Source organism: Pelodiscus sinensis, chromosome 3, assembly GCF_049634645.1.
Source record: "Pelodiscus sinensis isolate JC-2024 chromosome 3, ASM4963464v1, whole genome shotgun sequence".
Taxonomy (NCBI): domain Eukaryota; kingdom Metazoa; phylum Chordata; order Testudines; family Trionychidae; genus Pelodiscus; species Pelodiscus sinensis.
This window is the reverse complement of record NC_134713.1, coordinates 170,337,416-170,358,500: the sequence shown is the minus strand read 5'-3', so window position 1 is coordinate 170,358,500 and position 21,085 is coordinate 170,337,416. Positions and strand designations below refer to the sequence as shown.

Below are 21,085 nucleotides of genomic sequence, written 5' to 3'. Positions count from 1 at the left end.
TCAGAACAGAGACCATGCAGAGATTAATCATTTGAATAATTGCATAGTGTAGAGTGAAACATCCACAGAGCTTCACTGAAGGAATGCAGTCATCACAGGTAGAATTCAGGTACATTTTGAATTCTCCCTCAGTTATACTTGTTCATTTCCATTCTAATCATGGTTGAATTAGTAGTTGCATTGACTTTAATTGAGCTATTAGCAGGAACTTGCATGAATAAATGTTTTCTGGGTTGGACCCTGGGATTGTGCAATGCAGTGCTATAAATATTGTATGATAATGGAACTACAGGTTGAACCTATCTAGTCTGGCATCTTCAGATTCTGACTGGTGCTGAACCAGAGAATTTGCCGAACCATGGGAGGTCAATATTGTCTATCAGCATTACAAACACTTCCACTGCTTACTGGGCTCTGAGAGGACATTTAGGGGTAAATTAGAACTAAATAACAGCACAGAACACTGAGACACAGGACTGGTGGCTGTAAACAAACTTTATGGGGCTGTGGGAAATTTGGCCACACCCATGATAAGTGGACATCTGGCTTACTAAAATCATTCCAGCACACAAATGTTGGTGGACCAGAGAGTGCCAGACTAGAAAGGTTCAACCTGTATTTCATTATGGAGCTTAATTATAATGAAAATGAGAGAAAAAGGCAGAGAACTTTTGAAAGCCTTCACTTTACTGATAAAATACATGCTTTATAGGATTTCTCTGTGAATTTCATTTCTGATCTGCTATCTTTTGAAGCTGTTGATATGGATAGCAGCTATGATGTGTGTAACCTTTAGCTCGTCTAGTATGCAGCATTTCTAACTAATAAAGTTACTAGTAAAAAACTCGTAAAGATAGTTGTGAGTATTTAGTTTAATATTTACCTTATCTGTTGCTGGGGTTCCAACCCTTCAAGATGCTGAATGTATCCGGAATGGTGCTGAGTGACCTCTGCTCGCTGTGACTCTTCTATATGTTCCACTTACCTAGGAAAAGTAAAGTTAATTAAGTAACCTAATTATTTGCCGTATAAGGCACTCACCATGTTTATAGATGTTTTTGGATTGAGGATTGGCAACAAAATATTTATAATATACTTGGTAAAGTGTTTAACATTTGAGAGATAAAACAGATTTTAGGTCAAGTGAAAATCCTAGAGTATTTATTGCTGTAACAGCTATGCATCATAGTTGTTCTTGTACATTTCTCCTTGGAGGGCCTGGCCCATTGCCATGACAACAGAGGGCACTGCCAAGACGTCAGATGCTTGTAAAAGTTTCTCTCTGATTTGTCTTTCTTTGGTCAAAACACCCTGTAATTGGCTCCTTTAATTTAGCTGTAGGAGTCTGATCCAATGTTCACCAATAACAATGGGTGTCTTTTCTGCTGAGTGTGATGAACAGGTCCTAGATTACTACTAGACTAGCTTTACCATGACCAAGTATGGACTAATTTTCAGTTTGGCTATATGTACACATTTATCTTTGAAAATAAGATGTGCACTATTCCTACAAGCTCCACTGTGCATACAAACAAGAGTTTTTTGCTTGTTAAGGAACAAATTCTGCTCTTACAGTGGAGTAAATCTACAGTGATTCCAGGGAAATCACTGATGTGTGAGTGAGAGGAGAATCAGGACCAGTGCTCTAACTTTAACAATTTTATAACAGGAGATTATTCCTTTTTCCCCCTCTAAACTTCAAGCTCTTGGAGTCATGTGATTGTTCATATAATCTCAGCTTTCATAAAAAAAAAAAAGTAAATTTCTAGCCCTCATGGTTACAGAGGAAAACTAAAGGGGGAGGGGGAGGAGGGAGAACCCTCAGTGCTCAAAAACTAGACTGCAGATACATTTTCTGACATTTTTTAACATCTCATGATTTTCAGGCAAATAACCTGGTTTTTGGGGCCAGACACCTGATCTTTGGATGCATCAGACTGGCAATCCTTCTTTAGGCCGACCCCAGAGTTAGAAAATCATCCAGCTTTATTGTGTTAGATTTTCAGTTATACTATTCCTGTTTGAGTAAACTAGAGAAGTGAAAAGTAACACTTTTGCTAAGGCCTTTTTAAACTTTTTTTTAAATCCAGCTTTGAATTTGTACACTGATGTGGGAGGGCCTGTTGTTTGCATATACTTACCCACTGATGACAGCTTAATAAGCTCCTTTATTTTGTGTTTTTATTCAATAAGCTTGTCAGCTTTTGTGTGCAGTCTGACCTCTGCTTCCCTCCACCCCCTTTCTTGTCTGCAAGGGGCACCTCTGTCGCTTTAATTTGTAATAAAAGGCAATTCTAAAGGGATGTGAACTGACTGGCAGTACAGATGTGAAATCTTAGAAAAGATTATAACTTTCTCAGGGATTGACCCTGTATTTTTAGGCATCTACATCTCCTGCTGAAGTCAGTGGGAGTTTGTGGTGAATACAGTCTTTGAGAAAGTCAAAACAGTTAGTGAAGACACCTGCTTTACGTGGATTATTGTGCACAGTGTGACAACTATGCAACATTTCATACCCATCTTTTATTTTAGTAAGGTGAAAGGAAAGCATCCCAAGCTAGTACTGTTTACTACTAGGTTTTATACGTCAAGCCATTAAATTGAAACACTATCTTCTTTCCGTACATTAACTGAAACCATTCCATACTGGGGTATGAAAAATGTTAAATTTGGAAAGTCTAATATGTAACTAGATAATAAAATAAATGCTGACCATACAAAGAGAATTTTAATTGTTGAAGTTACTGATTCACTCTGCTTCCTCTACTTTTATTTCTTTCCTGTTTGTATCAGTTTTTTATTTTTACTCCAGTTTTATTCACATTTTCTGTGTGGTTGTTTTTCCAATTTAAGCTGGTTTATTGCAATATGCATAGTATATAATTACTTTTATTGGTAGTGAAAATGACATTGTTCTATCTGGGACTTTACAAACTAGATTGGACAAAACCCAAGAAACTATGCTTTGGGGAACAACTTTGCATTGACAGGAAGAGGGGCTAGATAATAAGCTAAATTTTTTAAGGAAAATACATGTACGTCTGTATTTTATGAGGTTGTGTACATATAAATGACCACTTTGGATGGCTGCTTATTTGTTTGCATCAGAATAGACCTATTTTTTTAAAATTCAGTCCTTACTATTGTACACATAAATGTGGTCATGTATTGCACGTGCATTTTTTTTGTTAGGCTTCAAGCCTTCATTTAACATATATTTAAATACAATCCAATAGCTCCTTTGCATGTATGATTTCCATGCTCCAATAATTGTCTAACAAAACAACAATTCCATTGATAGAAATGTTTTACATAAATAATAGAGATAAAGAAGAGCTTATGCCAGATTATTTATTTCTTTAGTTAGAATTAGATATGATGAAGCAAAAATATAGTTATTGTAATGTATTTAACTATGGATTTAAGAAAGTTTAAAAGGATTTATGCAAGAGAATTTTCCATTGTGATTTGAAGAGAGATTTTGGGTCTTTTAAACTTTCACAGCAACTTGAAGCAACTAACTAGGCTCCAGAACAGCAAAGTCTGTACTAAATATAAACATCAGTCAGCAAAGATTTTTTTGCGGTAGAGCAATTGGATTCTAAACAGATAATTAAATGCAGTGCCACCCAACTCTCGAGAACAAATCTATCACAATATTATGACCATTGGAATGTGTACTTTGAGACTGTTCTCTTACAAAAGTATTCTAAATTTATTCTTATTAAATATGTTAATTAAAATAAATTCAGAATGTATTAATATGCATACACATGCTATAAAGCTAATTCATCTTAATTAAAATTACTTTGTTTCTATTCCACTCTTTCAGAAGGTTTGAATGGCTAATGGAGTCTGATGTCCTTGTGTCACATTATCGGGTTTTAACGTGAGTAGGCAGATCATTGTTGCACCCACTAGTATATGTTGTCCCAAATTTGGTGCAAAGAGTGCCATGTGAGGTGTCAAACGAGAGCTTATGATATGCTGACTCTGTCTAGGGGACTCATGTACAGTCTGTGTGTGAAAAGTTATGAATATGGGCTTTGTATTTATATTTTAAATATTTTCTACTGGGAAGGGCACTTGCTCAATACTGCACAGACAAGGGTTACCAATTGACACTTCAAGAGCACACAATGGCCCCTTGCCTGAGAAGGACACACTTGGGAACTCTATGGCTCCTTGCCCAAAAAAGACAAACTGGTTTGTGGGTCATGTGATCAGCCCATTTTGGGAGGCACCGGCACCTAGGAGAAGAATGGATTTTCCCTCCACATTGGCAAGGGATCATGAGGGGACCTTCATCTTGTCTTCGCTCCTGCCCTCCACTTTCTGAAGTACCACTGGTAGGGACAGAGGGCCCAGAAGGATTTGTTGACCCATCCTGACATAGGATGTACTCCAGAGACTTTTAAACCAGCAGTTTGTTACATCTGTGCTAAGAGCCTGCATCAAGAACTTGGCGATTGATGTATGTAATGTATTCTGTTTAAAATCTCACTCTCAACCTCTTCTTTCAATAAACCTTTAGATTTTAGATTGTAAAGGATTGGCACAGCATGCTCTTTTGGATAAGATCTGAGGTATAAATTGACCTGGGACTGTGGCTGGTCCTTTGGGACTGGAAGAACCGGTTCAGAGTTGGTGAGACTGGTTTTTATGACCTCTCATCTGTTTAAGGTGTGGTGCTGGTTGTGGCACGGGGGGTTGCTTGTGAGGCTTCTTGCTGGCCAGATGGGCAGCTGGATCTGGAGTTCTCTGTTGTGATTTGTTTGGGAAGGGCCCCAGTCTTGGGCTGTAAGTAGCCCTCGTTCTGAGCAATTTGCCCTGATTTGTCAGCGGTGTCCCAGACAACCTGTTATATTACCCCTTGTGTTCATTATTGCTTTGAATTGACATTTACAGTAGAACTGACATTTTATTATATTTGTCTTCTAAAGCTCACTTCTGTTTTATGATTTTCCCCCCTCAGGATAATACAATTTAATAAATTCCCTCTATTGCTCTATCAAACTAGACTAGAAGGATATAGAATCTCTTATTAGGCTCTGATATGCAGAAATTAACTTTTAAAGATAGTGGGCCCAATCTTATGCTCTTAGGGAACATCTACACTATGAGATAAGGTCTAATCTATTATGATCGACTTCTTACCACCCGATTTTGTGACACCAAAGGTCCGAGTCTTCACTGCGGGGCAGAATCAAATGTAGTCCAAAGTAGTGCATCCCCATTAGAGAGCCTTCTGTTGACTCAGTGAGGCACCATGGGCAGTTTTGAATTCTGGGACCAAAACTGGGAGGTTATGGGCTCATGTCGCCAGCATTCCATAGTGCACTCATCTAGTCCCTCCCCCTTACATGAGCTAAAGGAGAAGCAGTGTGCTTGGGCTTTTTTGGGCTTGGTCACCTGCACAGACTCCATAGCAGCGTGAGCATGGAGCCCAGTTTGCAGCAAACCATTTTGATGGTGACGTATCATGGCATGCCCAATGGCACGATACTTGGGGGGGTGTACACATGTTGTTCCACCAGGAAGAGGATGAGGTGGAAGCTTGGTGTAGCATAGAGGCCCTACTCATGCAAGACTGGCACTGATACTAGTGTACCACCAGTCAGTCCTCTGGACACAGTGGAACACCAGTCTGGTGGGGCTGAATTGTGATGCAGAGATGGGACAATCAACAGTGGCTGCAGAATTTCAGTGTCTTGTTCAAGAAACCCTAAGTTAATATGTATTACTAAAGCTATGATGTATCACTATCTCTGTGTTTCTAATGCAGAAATACTTGCCACAAATACATATCTGATGCCAAAATCTCTAATGCATATTTTAAAAATAAAGTATTCCGTTTTTTTGATGCACGTTTTACCAGTTGTTTTGAAGTACGATGCTATTCTTTCACTGAAAGGAATAATTGCTTACTTCATGTACATTTTTGGTATTTTTTTCTTTAAAAATGAACAATGATATAGCTAAGGGAATGATTCATTACAAATAACGTGTTTACTGAATTTAGCATCTTTTTGTGCTTGTTTTAAATGTTTGTGAGCATATTGTAAAAACTTGCTTGTTTTTCAGAGTAGTAAATGAATTTACAATGTTTTTTCCATGATTAGTTAAGAACTTTTAATTGCACTAGCATTTCAAATGTTGCTAAGTTGTGATCAATCAGAACACACAAGGTATTGTTTCTGAACTCTGAGTGAGCATAAAAACAATGAATAGTTCTGCAGCACCTTAGAGACTAACAAAAAATGTAGATGGTATCATGAGCTTTCGTGGGCACAACCCATTTCTTCAGATGAATGGAATAAGGGGTCCAGGATACAAATAAATAGCAGAGAAAGAGAACAGATGGGGAGGGAAAGAGAAGGACTAAATACTGATATTTAGAGTATCTGTGCTAAATGAGGCTAATCGAGTGGACTGTAAGGACCTGGTGCTTAACTTTATATGTCATTAGGGTGTGGAATGTAGCGGCCCATCCAGGTCAGGCCTTTCTTCAGACCTTGGTTACAGGTGTACAACTTGTAAATGAAACCAAGTTCTGCAGTGTCTCTCTTCAGTTGGTTTTTGAAATTGCTTTGTAACAGAATAGTCACTTTTAGATCCATTAGTGAGTGCCCGGGCAAGGTAAAATGTTCCCCAACAGGTTTCTGTGTGTTATTTTGAATATCTGATTTGTGTCCATTAATCCTTTGTCGTAGAGACTGTCCAGTTGGCCAATATACATGGCAGAGGGGCATTGCTGGCACTTTATGGCATAGATCACATCTGTGGCTGTGCCGTAGCATGAGCCTCTGATGCGGTGGCTTATGTAATAATGTCACTTGTATAGATGTGTGGCGAGAGTTGGCACTGGAGATGATTGCAGGGGTGGGTTCCTGGACGAATATGATGGAGGTGTGCTGCGTAATTGCTGGAAAGAATTTGTTTCAGGTTAGGGGGTTGTCTGTAGGCGAGGATTGGCCTGTCCCCCAAGGCCTGTGAGAGTGAAGGATCATTTTCCAGGATAGGTTGTAGATTGTTAATGATGCACCAGAGGGGTTTAAGTTGGGGGCTGTAGTGATGACTAGTGGTGTTCTGTTGTTTTCTTTGTTGGTCTTCTCTTAAAGAAGCTGATGCCTGGGTACTCGTCTGGCTCTGTCAGTCTGTTTATCACTTCACTGGGTGGGTATTTAAGTTTTAAGAATGCCTGATAGAAATCCTCTAGGTGTTTTCTCTCTGTTTGTGGGATCGGAACAAATCTGGTTGAATCTGAGGACATGACTGTAAACAATTGATTGGGAAATGTGTCTTGGATGGAATCAAGAGGCATGTAGGTAAGTGTAACAGTTGGTAGGTTTCCATTATAAGGTGGAAATGTGGCTGTCGTTTAATTGTACTGTTGTGTCAAGGAAGTGAATCTTTTGTGTGGACCTGTCCAGGCTAAGGTGGGGTGGAAGTTGTTGAAATCCCAGTAGAATTCTTCAAGGATCTCCTTCCTGTGGATGCATAAGATGATGTCAACATAGCATAAGTAGAGCCAGGTTTCTAGGGGTCGAGATCAGTCATAAAGATGGTGGCATATTGTGGGGCCGTGTGGGTGCCTATAGCTCTAAGGTGTTTAAGGTTTTTTTCAGTTACAGACTAACACTGCTACCCTTCTGAGTGAGCATAGTTCTCATAGGCTCTGATTCAAAGTCCACTGGCGTCAATACTGAGACGTCTATGGACTTCAGTGAGTTTTGGATGATGTCCATAATCAGGATAGTGTGAAGAAGCCATGGTGGTTTTTGAGCCTCTCAGGGATGGGGAGGAGATGAGTACATTCAGGGGATTTTTAACCTTTTACGTCATGCTGGCTTCTCTACCATTAGACTTAAAGGGCTGGGGGTAGAGTGCAAATTTAATTTTCTGTTGTGTGCATTTTGTCCCTGCTGCAAAATTTGTAATCAGATCTTTGTTCACCTCATTTAACTGCCTCTCTGCCAAGCCCTTGGCAAGAGTTGCTAGAAGCCTATCTCCTGGCTGTGTAAAACAGTCCCTATCCCCTCTGGAGTAATCACAGGCTTAAAATGTTCTGACAGTGAAAGTGTCTGTGCAAGTAAAACATGATCACTCAAGTATTTTTCGAGAAGCAAAAGGGGCTGGAGCATGGCTGAAGTGCATTCATTTTAAAGTATTTTGCAATATTCACCCCCACTCTAATATTCTTACACGTGGAATTTCAACAAGTACTATTAGAAGCATTTTCTGTATTGGAAAGGTTATGCCTTGACATTTGCAATGGTTTTTTAAAGTTCATTATAAAGATCTAGTTAAACCCTCTGTGGCGTTTAAATAAAAATAGACAGTCAGTGCATTGATAATAGCACAAAAATTCCTTGATCTTTAAGTGACATTTTCTAATACTGAATTGTTATGATTATGCCAGATAGCATATATGGTAAGATGGATTCCCTCTTGTAAGTCTTCATATCTACACATATGCATATTTTACTATATAAGTTTCTTACAAAGGGTCTTGATTATAAAAGCCTACCCAGAAGGGTATGAAAATACTGCATACCCAGGCTCAGTGAGGGCCACGTGTGGCCTGCAGAGCCTGCACTGGGCAACTGAAGAGTTTATTCATGGGATTCAACAGGAGCTCTTCTCAAATGTAGGGGATACAATGCTGTGACATGGGGTTGTAAGGGCAGTATCCTAAACAATAGAAGAGGATGCAAGAGACTGCTTCCTGCATTCATGGAAAAATAAGAGCATGCCCAGAAGTATTATACTAATCTCTCCCCCTTTGTGCACTTTTTTCAGCTCTATGGCTACTGTTACCAGGATAGCAATGACATCCCAGACACACTGACCACTATCACTGAGCTAGGATCACCACTGGAGATGATTCAGCTTTTACAGACGTCCTGGGAGGACAGATTTCGAGTAAGTACAACAAGAAGTGCCAGAGGGGTAGCTGTATCAGTCTGTAACTTTAAAAACAAAGAGTAGTTCTGTGGCATCTAAGAGATAAACAGAAATATATGGAATAATGAACTTTTATGGATAAAACATACCGAAACTCATGATCCTAATTTTTTTTTTAAGTCTCTACAGGTATGTCTACACTACCCTCCTATTTCGAAACAGGAGGGTAATGTAGGCATACCGCACTTGCAAATGAAGCCCGGGATTTGAATTTCCCGGGCTTCATTTGCATAAGCCGGGTGCCGCCATTTTTAAATCCCGGCTGGTTCGAACCCCGGCTGGTTCGTGGAATGAGGAGTAACGGTAGTTACTACCTAGTTCGTGCCGCGTGGGGGCACGGGGTTCGAACCAGCCGGGATTTAAAAATGGCGGCGCCCGGCTTATGCAAATGAAGCTTCAAATCCCGGGCTTCATTTGCAAGTGCGGTATGCCTACATTACCCTCCTATTTCGAAATAGGAGGGTAGTGTAGACATACCCTACGATGCCCCAGGACTACTTGTTTTTACAACAAGGTTATCTAGAGGACTTCTAAGTATAAAAAATAAGAGAAGTTACACAAGTTACAGTTTTTTCACATTTAATAAACTGCTTTGGAGTGTTGTCTGGAATACTTAACACTCCCATTTTTCAATTTTTAAGATACTGCACTCTTACATCTGTTGATATATAATTATAAGAGTTTCTTGTGTTCACATATTTTCAAAGGTTTCATCCTTGTTAAAAGGTTGGCATTTTTTGGCTTGAACGTTGTGCTCTTCAACTGGAATTCAAACAATAGAAGGATGTGATATCTCCATCTTGAGCCTTATCACAAGCTGATTTTATAATTGTTTCCTGTTATATTACCTTATACTGGGGAGGGGGGAGAGAAGAAGGGTAAAGCAAGGTTTATAAATGTATACAAATCTAAAACTATGTTTGCCCAATGAACCTCAGGTTGGCAATTTAACAGAAACATGGAAGTCATACTTAATTTGCATGGAATGCCGCCCAGATTGTACCTGCCAAAATCTCAACAGGCTTCATTTAGATCTCCGGTCCTGTGAACTGCATTTGGCCCATGAGTCATACTTCAGGTGCCTTGTTATAAAAGAAATACACTCCTAATGATGTCTCAATCAAATTTTTAAAGCTTGTAATGGCTTGTGAAGTATACTGCTGTCTCCCGCATGCAACTGCAAATTATGACACTGTGCTATAAATTGCAGAAGATGCACTAGATTATTGGTTTGACTATATTACATAGGTTGTGGGTGGGAAGCTTCTCTTTAGAATGGGTATCCTTTACAGGGCAGTTACAGGAAGATGGAGGAGAAATATCTTGGCAGTGTTGGTTCCGGGAATATTCTATTCCTGGAATTGTTGTAATGAAGACTTAGGTAATGTCATAACTATTACCTTATCCAGTGTGCCACTGTCTTAGAGGAGAAGAAAAAGGATGCTGGAATTGTTTATATATCTGTCCCAGTGAAGCAAACATTAACATGGTTGTTTAACTTTACGCACTCAAGTAATGCTTTTGTGCTTGCAGGACAGGGACTACATTTCCACAAACCAGGACCTATTGAAATCAGTAGAAAGTGGAATGAATGGTGCAGAACTGAGCCCTAAAAGATGTATTTTAATTTTGATGTGGGGTGTATATACACACAGTCCATATCAACACTGATGCCAGGTACATAGATAAAAGACTAACAGGGCTCAGTACAGGCACTAGGGTTTGTGTCAATGGGCCTTGGTAATGTTTGAGGAAGGAAGAAAGATTTGAGATTGCAAACAAAAATCCCTCTTTGTTTTTTTGCAAAACACGGATACTTTATTCAGGCAGAGTTTTCCATAGTAGTTTATAAGAAATCTGTGAAGTTATTTTTTTATATTTGCCTTTGAGCAGTTAAAGATGTTAATTATAATTGTGTTCAAGCTTGTTTAACAATTTTAGCATAGTGGTGAGGTTATACAATGAGGTTCTGTGTAATGCTTCTGACCCAAGGAAAAAGTCACATTGACATTCTGAAAGTTAAATGCATCATTTTAGTTTACTTTCATTTCCTCAGCAACATGATATGACTTACATACAGCATCCTCTGAAATGCTACATACAAGATTTCTGTATATTTCAAGAGGAACAAAAGAGTAGTCAATGCAGACTTCCCATAAACATACTTGTATTCATAAACTTTTGATGTTGCTTACGTAGGACAAAATAGTTCTAGGCTGGTAAGGCAGGGGAAATGATTACAGAAGTGCTGGATTGTTTAATATTTCACAGCCGTGAAATCTGTAAAGTATAATATAAGCCATATTTAATCTCTCTTTTTGCGTAAAGTATGTAGAAATATTTCCCTGAGGATATCATTTATGCAGTGAGATTGGACTACTTTAACAAAAAGCAAAGCTTACATGTAAACAGAAAGCTACCCAGCTTGCATAAAACGTGTTGATAACTGAATGGGCATGCTAATATTTGACTGCATGAATATTAATATAGGTTGAACCTCCCTTGTCAGCACTGTTGGGACCTGAGTGGACCCGAACCACAGAGTTTGTGGGACAAGGGGAGGTCAACGCTCCCTACCCAGGTGTAGGGCTCTGCTCTTGGCTGGGGCTACACTCCCTGCCACCATGTCCAGCCCTGCACCCTGCCAGCCCTGGCCAGGACTGCATCTACGACTGCACCAGCCCCAGCCCTGCTGCCTCCAACCATGGTTGGTGCTGTACCCCGCCTTCCCCATATACTACTGGCCCGGTCTGCACACCTAGCTGCCTTTCCTACTGACTCCAGCCCAGGCTGGGGCTGTGCTCTCTGCTGCCAGCCCCAGCCAGGACTGTGCTCCTGACTGCTGGCTCCTAGCCCCAGCTGGGACTTCACTCCTTGCCACCAGCTCTGGCCAGGACTGTGTTCCCCCACAGTGCCAGCTCCACTGGGGATGCGCAGCCCACCACCAGCCCTGCTTGAGCTGGTCTTCTGAAATTGGGAAGTCAGGGCTCTCTGGTTCCGAAATATCTGTGTTTCTGCTGGACCACAGATGTTGCCAGACCAGAGAGTCCCGGATTTTAGAGATTCAACCTGTAGTTTTTGTTGTGTTTATATAATACATACAAAGGAATCTTGTTTAGGCATCATAAATGAACTACTAATAGTAGTAAAACCTATCGGGTTAGGTCCACATTTGTAGATTAAAAATATTACTCTTTTCTGTCTAATGGCAAAGGCCAGATAATTCTTCACTCTGTGGCCTAGTCTGATGTACATGTGTGCAGTGGCATTAATTTGAATCAGATTCTGTGTGTGGACATAAGGGTGTGCCTACATGCATGGTCCCTGAGCCTACAAAAATTTAGCTTTGTGCACCATGAATAGTTTCACTGAGGTCAAACTACTCTCAGTGTGAAAAATTAAGCACGTGTCTGTTTTTAGAGGATAAGAGACTTAGATTGCAAGATAAGGGCCTACGTGTGATGTTTTATCAAAAACAAAAGCTTTTATTTCTATTAATAAAATTGAAACAAAAAAACTTCAGCAGCTCAGAACTCACAAGTAATCTTACAATAATAAAATTGCATATGGGAACATTTCTAAAGAAGCATAGTTTAGTTTCAAGCTTTTAAAGGTTTTCATAATATATATTGAAAAAATAATGTTAAATATTATGAAGAATACCTTGAAGGTATCAACTTCGATTTGATGATAAATGTCATGCCTATATTTTGTCATTATTAGGTTTGTAACTTAATTTAAAGAAGATGCATTTTTTACATGCTCCATACTAGAAAATGACACAGGCTATGTACGCTTTTATATTTCAGATATGTCTCAGCTTAGTTCGGCTTTTGCATTATTTGGCTCACTCTCCTCTTGGCTCCGTGACACTGTTGGATTTTCGCCCTCGACAGTTTGTGATTGTAGATGGAGAGCTGAAAGTAACTGATTTGGATGACGCCAGCATAGAAGAAAGCTCTTGTACCAGTAACAGTGACTGTTTCATAGAGTTTCCAGCAAGAAATTTCACTCTTCCCTGCTCTGTGGAGGGCCGATGTCAAAATATGAATGAAAAGAGGAATCTTTATAATGCATACAGGTAGATAAAATGAATAAAATGACAGTAATTCTGCATAGTTATTTATAGCTATTGAAGTCAATGGAAACGTTGGATTGGATTCTTATAAAAATAACTAAAACATGTAATTTGTGTTGTAAATATTTCATTAATAATACATAACATTAATACCTTGGAAGTACTTTGCAAATATTGGATCTGATTTACCACTAAAGTGTATGTTGATATGACTCTATTGAAGTCAGTTACAAGGTAAATATTTATACCAGTGAAAAACTTGAGTAATTTACTGGGCCCAAATCACTATTGCTAAATTGTTAATGAAATGATTTACCCAGCACATTTGTGATGTAGATTAATAAATGTTTACCATCCCTTTTTAAGTAGGGGCAAACTGAGGCACAAAAATGAAATGACTGGAGAAGTAGAATGAGAGACTGTCTTCTAGTTCTTGCTCTGACCACTAACCACACACCATCTGCCTCTCTTCTGTTGATTATAAAACTTGCTGGTTCAGTTGTTTGATAGCAAAAAGCCTGTAAGGGGCATTGTGCTTTTTTTACTGTAGCCCAAGGATAATTTGGAGAGTAATGTCCCATAGGTTATATTGAATATTCATATTTTTTAAAAGCCATCAAAGCTTTCAAGTTCTCTTTTCTGAATTTACCTCATGTTTCATCCTGCCAACAAACCAACTATTCCTCTTTGAATAGGCAATAATTTGCTTGCTTCTTGCACTACTCCCATCCAGCGTTCCCTCTAAGCTTCATGGCAGCACAGCTTCACAGGTGATTAATCAGCCCCGCCTAGGCTCAGGGCTTCATGACTGGGCAGGGCTGATTAATCACCTGTGAAGCTGTGCTACCATGCAGCTTAGGGGGAACACTGCTCCCATCTCATCCATCTCTAAGTACCCTCCACTGAGGTATAGATCCATAATTTATGGGCAGGCCATGCTTATGATGTAGAGGTAATTGGGTGGTATTATGTTTGGCCAGTCAGAACTTTGAAGAAAGCACGTAGCTCAAATGTCTTATCTTCAGAATTTTGTTTTTTAAGGGCTCTTCAGATTTACAACTGAGTGGTTTTCTGTATGGCTGTGTCTACATTGGCATCCCTTTCCGGAAAAGGGATGCTAATGAGACACTTCGGAATTGCAAATCCGCGGGGATTTAAATATCCCCCGCGGCATTTGCATTTACATGGCTGCCGCTTTTTTCCGGCTCGGGGTTTTTGCCGGAGAAAAGCGCCACTGTAGACGCAATTTTCCGGAAAATAAGCCCTTCTCCGGAAGATCCCTTATTCCTACTTGAAGGGAATTCCTCCCTTGAAAGTAGGAATAAGGGATCTTCCGGGAAAGGGCTTATTTTCCGGAAAATCGTGTCTACACTGGTGCTTTTCTCAGGCAAAAACCCCGAGCCGGAAAAAAGCAGCAGCCATGTAAATGCAAATGCCGCGGGGGATATTTAAATCCCCCGCAAATTTGCAATTCCAAAGTGTCTCATTAACATCCCTTTTCCGGAAAGGGATGCCAATGTAGACACAGCTTATATGTGTGGGGTCTGCGCTCTTTACTGTGATTGCTTAAGCTTGCTTTTTGGGCCAAACACTGCTATTAACTTCCATAGGCCCAAGAATTGATCCTTCATGCATAACTTTTGTGTTCTGGCTTGGTGTTGAAGAGCACTGGTGAGACCGCATGCTGTGGCCTGAGCCAGGCAGGACTGAGCGTCTGAAGGCAATGCAACAATGTTGTCAGGGTAGCCAGTTTTCAACCAGACACCCAGAAGAAAAGGGACCCTCTCTAGCCCTCCCCAGCCCAGTGAAAATGAGTGAGACAGTGAGGGTAAGGGAGAGAGTGGGCAGAGTCAGGCCTTGGAAAAGGCTTGGGACATGGGTGTTCGGTTTTGTTCCATCAGAAAGTTGGCAACCCTAAATGATGCTCTCATTTTTTAGGCTTTTCTTTCAAGCATTACGCCACTTACTCCTTGCCAGACCACAGCTAGAAGAGTCTTCTCCAGGAGAGTCTTTTGCTTTTGTCCCAATGCACTTACTAGCATGTGTGTTACATTATCTGACCACACTGAAATGGATTCCACTACATGACTGTCATATGCAGTCGCGTAATGTAATTTTTAACGTATCCTACAAAATGTTCCATTTCTATTTGCTTGTGTTATACGTCCTTCTTAGTGAACTAGTTTTTGATTAGGGCCATTTTGCTGGTCTGGCCAGGAAAAAAATTAATATGCAAGTATGCTTTTCAGCCATATAGTATCATAAATGGGGATATGCCCATGACACTTTTGGAATGGTTGCTGGTCTCACTGAAGAAAGCTCTCATTTCTCATCACAGTGGTTAGCACTTGTGAAAGTGCTGTTGAACTATTCCAGCTGCTCATCAGTTTCTAAAGTTCTCATTTTGCAGTTTGAAAAATGCTAATGCTTTTAGAACCTACTGTTGCTTAATATTATGCTCACGTGATAGACCCATACCATGACAGCAGACCCACAGTCTGGTAAGCTGCAGAGCTGCCCTTATGACTGTATCTCTAACAATCTTTATATATGCTCACTCAACAAGGACATAACTACAAGCTACTTTGTGTAGACAGCTAGGTTTTGCAATTCCCAGATCCCCTTGTATTGGATCACTGTTATGGCAGGTGAATGGCAATACAACTTTCTGAAGGCTTGGAAAAATAGTTTCCTGTTCACATCTGGTGCTACTTGGTAGTCCCAATGTGCAGCACATTAACCAATAGTATGAATCTGTTATTCCTGGCTGAATTTACTAGAGCAACCCATGAGAAACATCACTGGGTCAGTCCCCTGGTTCTTAGGTGGATTATTAGAGCTGAGAAAATATTGCACATTTTTTTTTGTAAATATTGGTTTGGATTTTTAAATTCTTTCCTTCAGTCATGCATGCATCTTGTTGTGTACCCTCAAGGGGCACTTTTTTAAACAATGAGGGTAATAATGAACCATTGGAACAATATAACAAGTGGTATGGGGAATTCTCAATTTCTGGACATTTTAAAAACAATATAGGAGCTCTTTGTAAATGAGCTGGTCCAGTTAAAAAAAGGAATGTAATTCAAGGAAGTTCTGTGGACTATGTAATGCAAGTGTTCGGACTACTGAAAGCTCCCACTGGTCCCTTCTGGCCTTATACTCTACAAATCATAAATGAAGAGATGATGCATAACTGTTAGTGAGCACAATTCAAAGGTTCTTCTGGTGGTATGCAGTAGGATTCAGGGCAGGGTGCATAAACCCTGACAGAAATCGGAGGGCAGGTGTCATGTGATGCCTCGTGCCCCCTTCTACTCCGTTGTCTCTTCATGAATGTTCTAGTGTGACTTTCATTGGTACTTAGGTCTACGAATTTCAAAGTCACATGTGCATCAATATTTACGTGTGTGAGTGTTCATAACAAAATGCCTGTACCCTTATTTAACCAAGGATCAGAAACAATACTCTTATTTATTCTATCCAATTGTAACTATCCCAACAAGTCTGAAAAGTAAGCTGTGACCTTTGAATACTTTCAAATAACTGCTGGCGATCAGTCACAATCCACTTGTGGATTTTCCAGGTGAAGAGTATTTACCTGATGAATTTTTCATTGCTAATTATTTGCTTACTTTTAAAATGCTGCATTAGAGTGCTGCTTACTATATAAAACACTAAGAAAACTTTTATAATAATCTTACTTAGGGATTTTGTAAATGGTCATTTTGGAAGGGATTAATTTTACTCTTGTATTAAAAAGTTAGTCTTTAGGAAATATTAATTGTATAAAATAGAAATAGGTCAGCTCGATTAGGTCACAGTACTCATTCCTGTAGGTGACATTTTCCAATCAATGGCTTGATTAAAAAAAAATGTGATGTGAAACCTGCTTTATTCTTTCCAGTATGTATGATTCACTACCGTATAGCTATGTGGGAAAACTGTACTTTTCAGGATAGACGAGGCAACTCTCAGTAAAATGTCCTACTTGTTTTACCATTCTGCTCATTACCTAGTATTTATGTCTGATACTTTCGTTTATATTACCAGATCCTGAACTATCCATCTTTATCTAATGTTCCTCTGAAACAGGGTTTGTAGAGCTTAGTAAATACTGGCTTAGCAATAGAAATTTAAAGGGGCACTGTGAAATTGCTTATTCCTTAAATAATATGGGAATGCTGATTTCACTTCTCTAATTAAAAAAATTGCTGGGCCTGCTTTTCCAAATTGTAAATGTATTTTGTGACATCATCCCCTTTTAACTTGCATTTCCGGTTAGATGTTTGCATTTTGATATCACCAGGCACTGAGCATAGGGCAAGAGCCATCACAGCCAGATGCTTATTTCAAACTTTTGAGAAATTAGGACAGAAATTGTAGAACCTCTTTGTTTTTATTTGTTTCTTTCCTTTTTACAGCTGTTTACTCCCTATGAAAAGTAAAGCAAACTACCTGAATTGCTTGCAGTTGTTTTTTTTCAGCAGACCACGTGCATTCAACATGGAGTCCATTTAGAAACACCACGAATGCATGTTAATTATAACCCTATCATAGGAATATTGAAGATGTCCTGAAATTCAGTGGTACAGAATGATTCCTCTCTGCCCAACATTCATCTTATAAAGCATAGAAATAATGCAGAACTGAAAAGGAAATAATTGCTAAAATGAAATAAGCAGAAATCTGACATGTATTTTTACAGTTTTGGGGGAAAAAACCCAAGACTTCAGAGTTTGACAGTGTCCCTTTAATAAAGTTTGTCCAAGTACAGACAGCTTTGCAAATGCTCACAAGCCATGGGGCTTCACAGAAAATGTCTATGTTAATGGAACATTTACAGGTAGTTACAAGGCAGCCTTGTGTATAGCAGCTTAGTTTAGGTTTGCCAGACAGCCGTATGACTAGCCTCAGCTATATATTTATTTGATTTATAGAATATGATTATATTTCCTGAATAGGTCAGAGACTTGAGGAATAAAATTCTAATAGTTTATGTTGTTCAGTGGTTACTAGACCCTTGTCAACATTATTTTAAAATACTTACTTTTCCATTGCAGGTTTTTTTTTACATATCTTCTGCCACACAGTGCTCCACCTTCCTTGAGACCATTGTTGGATATGATAGTCAATGCCACAGGTAATCACAGTGTAAATATGTGACACTGCCAAATATGCCTTTTTCATATCACTGTATGTTTATATATTTTTGTGGGGATGAGTGAAGGTGCTATATTTGGGTATGTCTACACTATCCTCCTAGTTCGAACTAGGAGGGTAATGTAGGCATACCGCACTTGCAAATGAAGCCCGGGATTTGAATTTCCCGGGCTTCATTTGCATAAGCGGGGTGCCGCCATTTTTAAAACCCCGCTCGTTCGAACCCCGTGCAGCGCGGCTACACGGGGCACGAACTAGGTATTTCGAACTAGGCTTCCTACACATACCCTTTATGTGTAGGACCAGACTCTCTTCACTTAGGCTAAGTCTACCATGCAGCTGGAGGTGCTAGCTTTGATTGAACGAGAATGCTGAAAATTGCTGGCATGGGCTAGCCACTGGAGACTGTACTTAGTACAGTAAACTTCCAATAATCCGGCACCTTTAGGACCCAGGGGGTGCTGGATTATCAGATATGCTGGACTATCGGAAGGGGGGGCTATGAGGGGTCTAGGGTGGTGTGTGGGGGGATGCCACCCCAGACCCTTCATAGCCCCCCCTTCCGATAGTCCGGCTATGCCCCAGGCTTCCCCAATTCAGCTGCCTGCGGCAGAGCAGCTGGGGTGCTGCCGGGTTGGTCCGGTAGCGCTGCCCCTTGGCGCTGCGAGATCAACCCGGCAGCACCTCAGTTGCTCTTGGGGACTCCTGGGGCAGAGCAGCTGGGGTGCTGTCGGGTTGGTCCCACAGCGCCCCAGCTGATCTGCCCCAGGCGTCCCCAAGTCAGCCGCTGCTGAAACTGACCAGCGGTTGACTTCGGGAAGCCCAGGGTTAGAGCAGGATTATCAGAATCGGGGACAGCTGGGGTGCTGCCGGGTTGGTCCCGCAGCACCGAGGGGCAGTGCTGCGGGACCTACCGGCAGCACTCCAAGTGCTCTGTCCCCGGCTTCTCCGAGTCAGCCGCTGGTCAGTTTCAGCAGCGGCTAAATCGGGGAAGTCGGGGGGCAGAGCAGCTCCAATGGTCTGGCTTCCCGGAGCAGTTCCAGGTTCCTGATGGTGCCGAACCATCAGGAGTGCCAGACCATCAGATGCCAAACCAATGGAGTTTTACTGTATCTCAGATGGGATTGTATTTAGGTGGATCGCCCAAGTTACTGCCCATGATACTTTGGCTACACTGCTATTTTTAGGTGCTAGTTTTGGCAGAGCTAGCACATTAATGTCTGTATACCTGAGCTAGGAACTGTATCTCCAGGTTGCAGTGTAGACGTATGCTTAGATTGAAATTCACTCCTGTCCAGAGGAGCCAAGATGAGGCCTATGCACCATTTAAGTCTCTTAAGTAGGATGTGCCTTATCCTGGGCCCCAGCATAGAGATGAAGTTCACCCTTACATAGGTACAGTTCCCTTTGCAAGTCAATGATCCTTTGACCAAAGCAGAATTTGACTCAGAATTTGGTGGTACCTGCATGGACCTCTCAGAAGGAACAATCCAGCCCACATAATGAAATTCATCCTGCCCATGCACAGCCCTCTGCAAAATGTTATTCCCATGTTAAGGGATTCAATGGTGTGAAGCACCTTGAATGGGCTGTCTCCACTGAGATGAATTTAAACCTTGGAGACAATTTATTGCTTACATCTCCTGGATGACATTAGAGATGATTTTATGCTTCAGAATCCAGAGTAGACCATAATATTATCTTTACCATAAAATGACATTCAGACAAGAGTAGCTTGACTACGTCTTAACTATACTTTTGATTTCATGCCAGAGGATTTTTTTCCTGCTTTGTACTCAATATATTTTATGGGGAGGTGGAATGTGCCAGGCTATAAATAATTTCAAATGGAATTCACTGGAAAGGAGTTTTCATCTCTTGTGGGTAACCCATCCTATCATATTCAGACGGGAAGCTAGCTGTCTCAGAACACAAGCTTCTCAGCTTTGGAGACACAAGGTTGGAGCTTGACTCATGGTACATATGAAAATCAATTTGGCAGTCACTTTGTAATGCTTAATGGACTTTAAATCTACATTATCAAAACAACATACCGTTTGGCGCTACTGAATCTTGATCCTTTGGATCTTACTCGAGTATGAACCCTATTATTTCCAAGTTATTTGTCTAAATCACTGTTTTTCCTGTATTTAATTAAAGGAGAACTCCACTGGGGAATAGATGAAACAGTGGCTCAGCTAGAAAGAGTTTTGCATTTATACAAGAGTGGTATATACCTACAGAACACTACATGGATGCCGAAAGCTGGTAAAGTATTCCTTTGACAGATATAAAGTTATTGGCTCTATCTGGATTGTGAGGTGTAGAGAGGAGTAGAAATAAGAAAGAGAGACCAAAAAGGTCCCTGAAGTCATGGACTTTGAAGTTCATAGCAGTGCTTCCAGGGAGTCAGAGTTTCATGGGTACTAAGGAAAGTATTAAGGCTGGTGATTGAATTTATGGAGAACAACCATCAACCATATTCTGAGGTGGAAGTTTGGGATAGGCCAGAGCAGGGAACCCATAAACAGGAACCCAATTTATCTCCATGAATAAGATTCATAGTATTTCCTTATAGATATTGCAGTTGCTGCAGGTTAGAAGCATTAAGCTTCCTATCCACTCTAGAGAGGAAAAATCCCTGCAACCTCCAACAAAACTGCCTAAATTGACAAAAAATGTATACAATTTACATGTTAAATTTTTTCTTTTACATTTTAACAAAAATCTCATGTATAGCACTATAAATTAATACAGTGCTTTTTTTCAAACATACACTTTAGATGGATAAATATTCTACCCCAAAGAACACATTACAAAATATAATATTTGAAAGATGGTAATAGATAAATGTTCTCATTTAGCCAAACCACCACCACC

At 40.2% G+C, this 21,085-nt stretch overlaps 1 protein-coding gene across 2 annotated transcripts in view; it reads left to right on the top strand.

Moving 5' to 3' along the window:
• The window catches only part of PKDCC (protein kinase domain containing, cytoplasmic), a 50,680-nt gene that overhangs the window by 12,235 nt on the left and 17,360 nt on the right, over positions 1-21,085 (top strand). For both annotated transcript variants that reach the window (XM_006133974.4, XM_006133973.4), the window contains exons 2-5: positions 8,803-8,925; positions 12,777-13,048; positions 18,106-18,185; positions 20,366-20,473. In XM_006133974.4, coding sequence (XP_006134036.2) covers positions 8,803-8,925; positions 12,777-13,048; positions 18,106-18,185; positions 20,366-20,473 — 583 coding nt within the window. The remainder of the gene's footprint in view (positions 1-8,802; positions 8,926-12,776; positions 13,049-18,105; positions 18,186-20,365; positions 20,474-21,085) is intronic.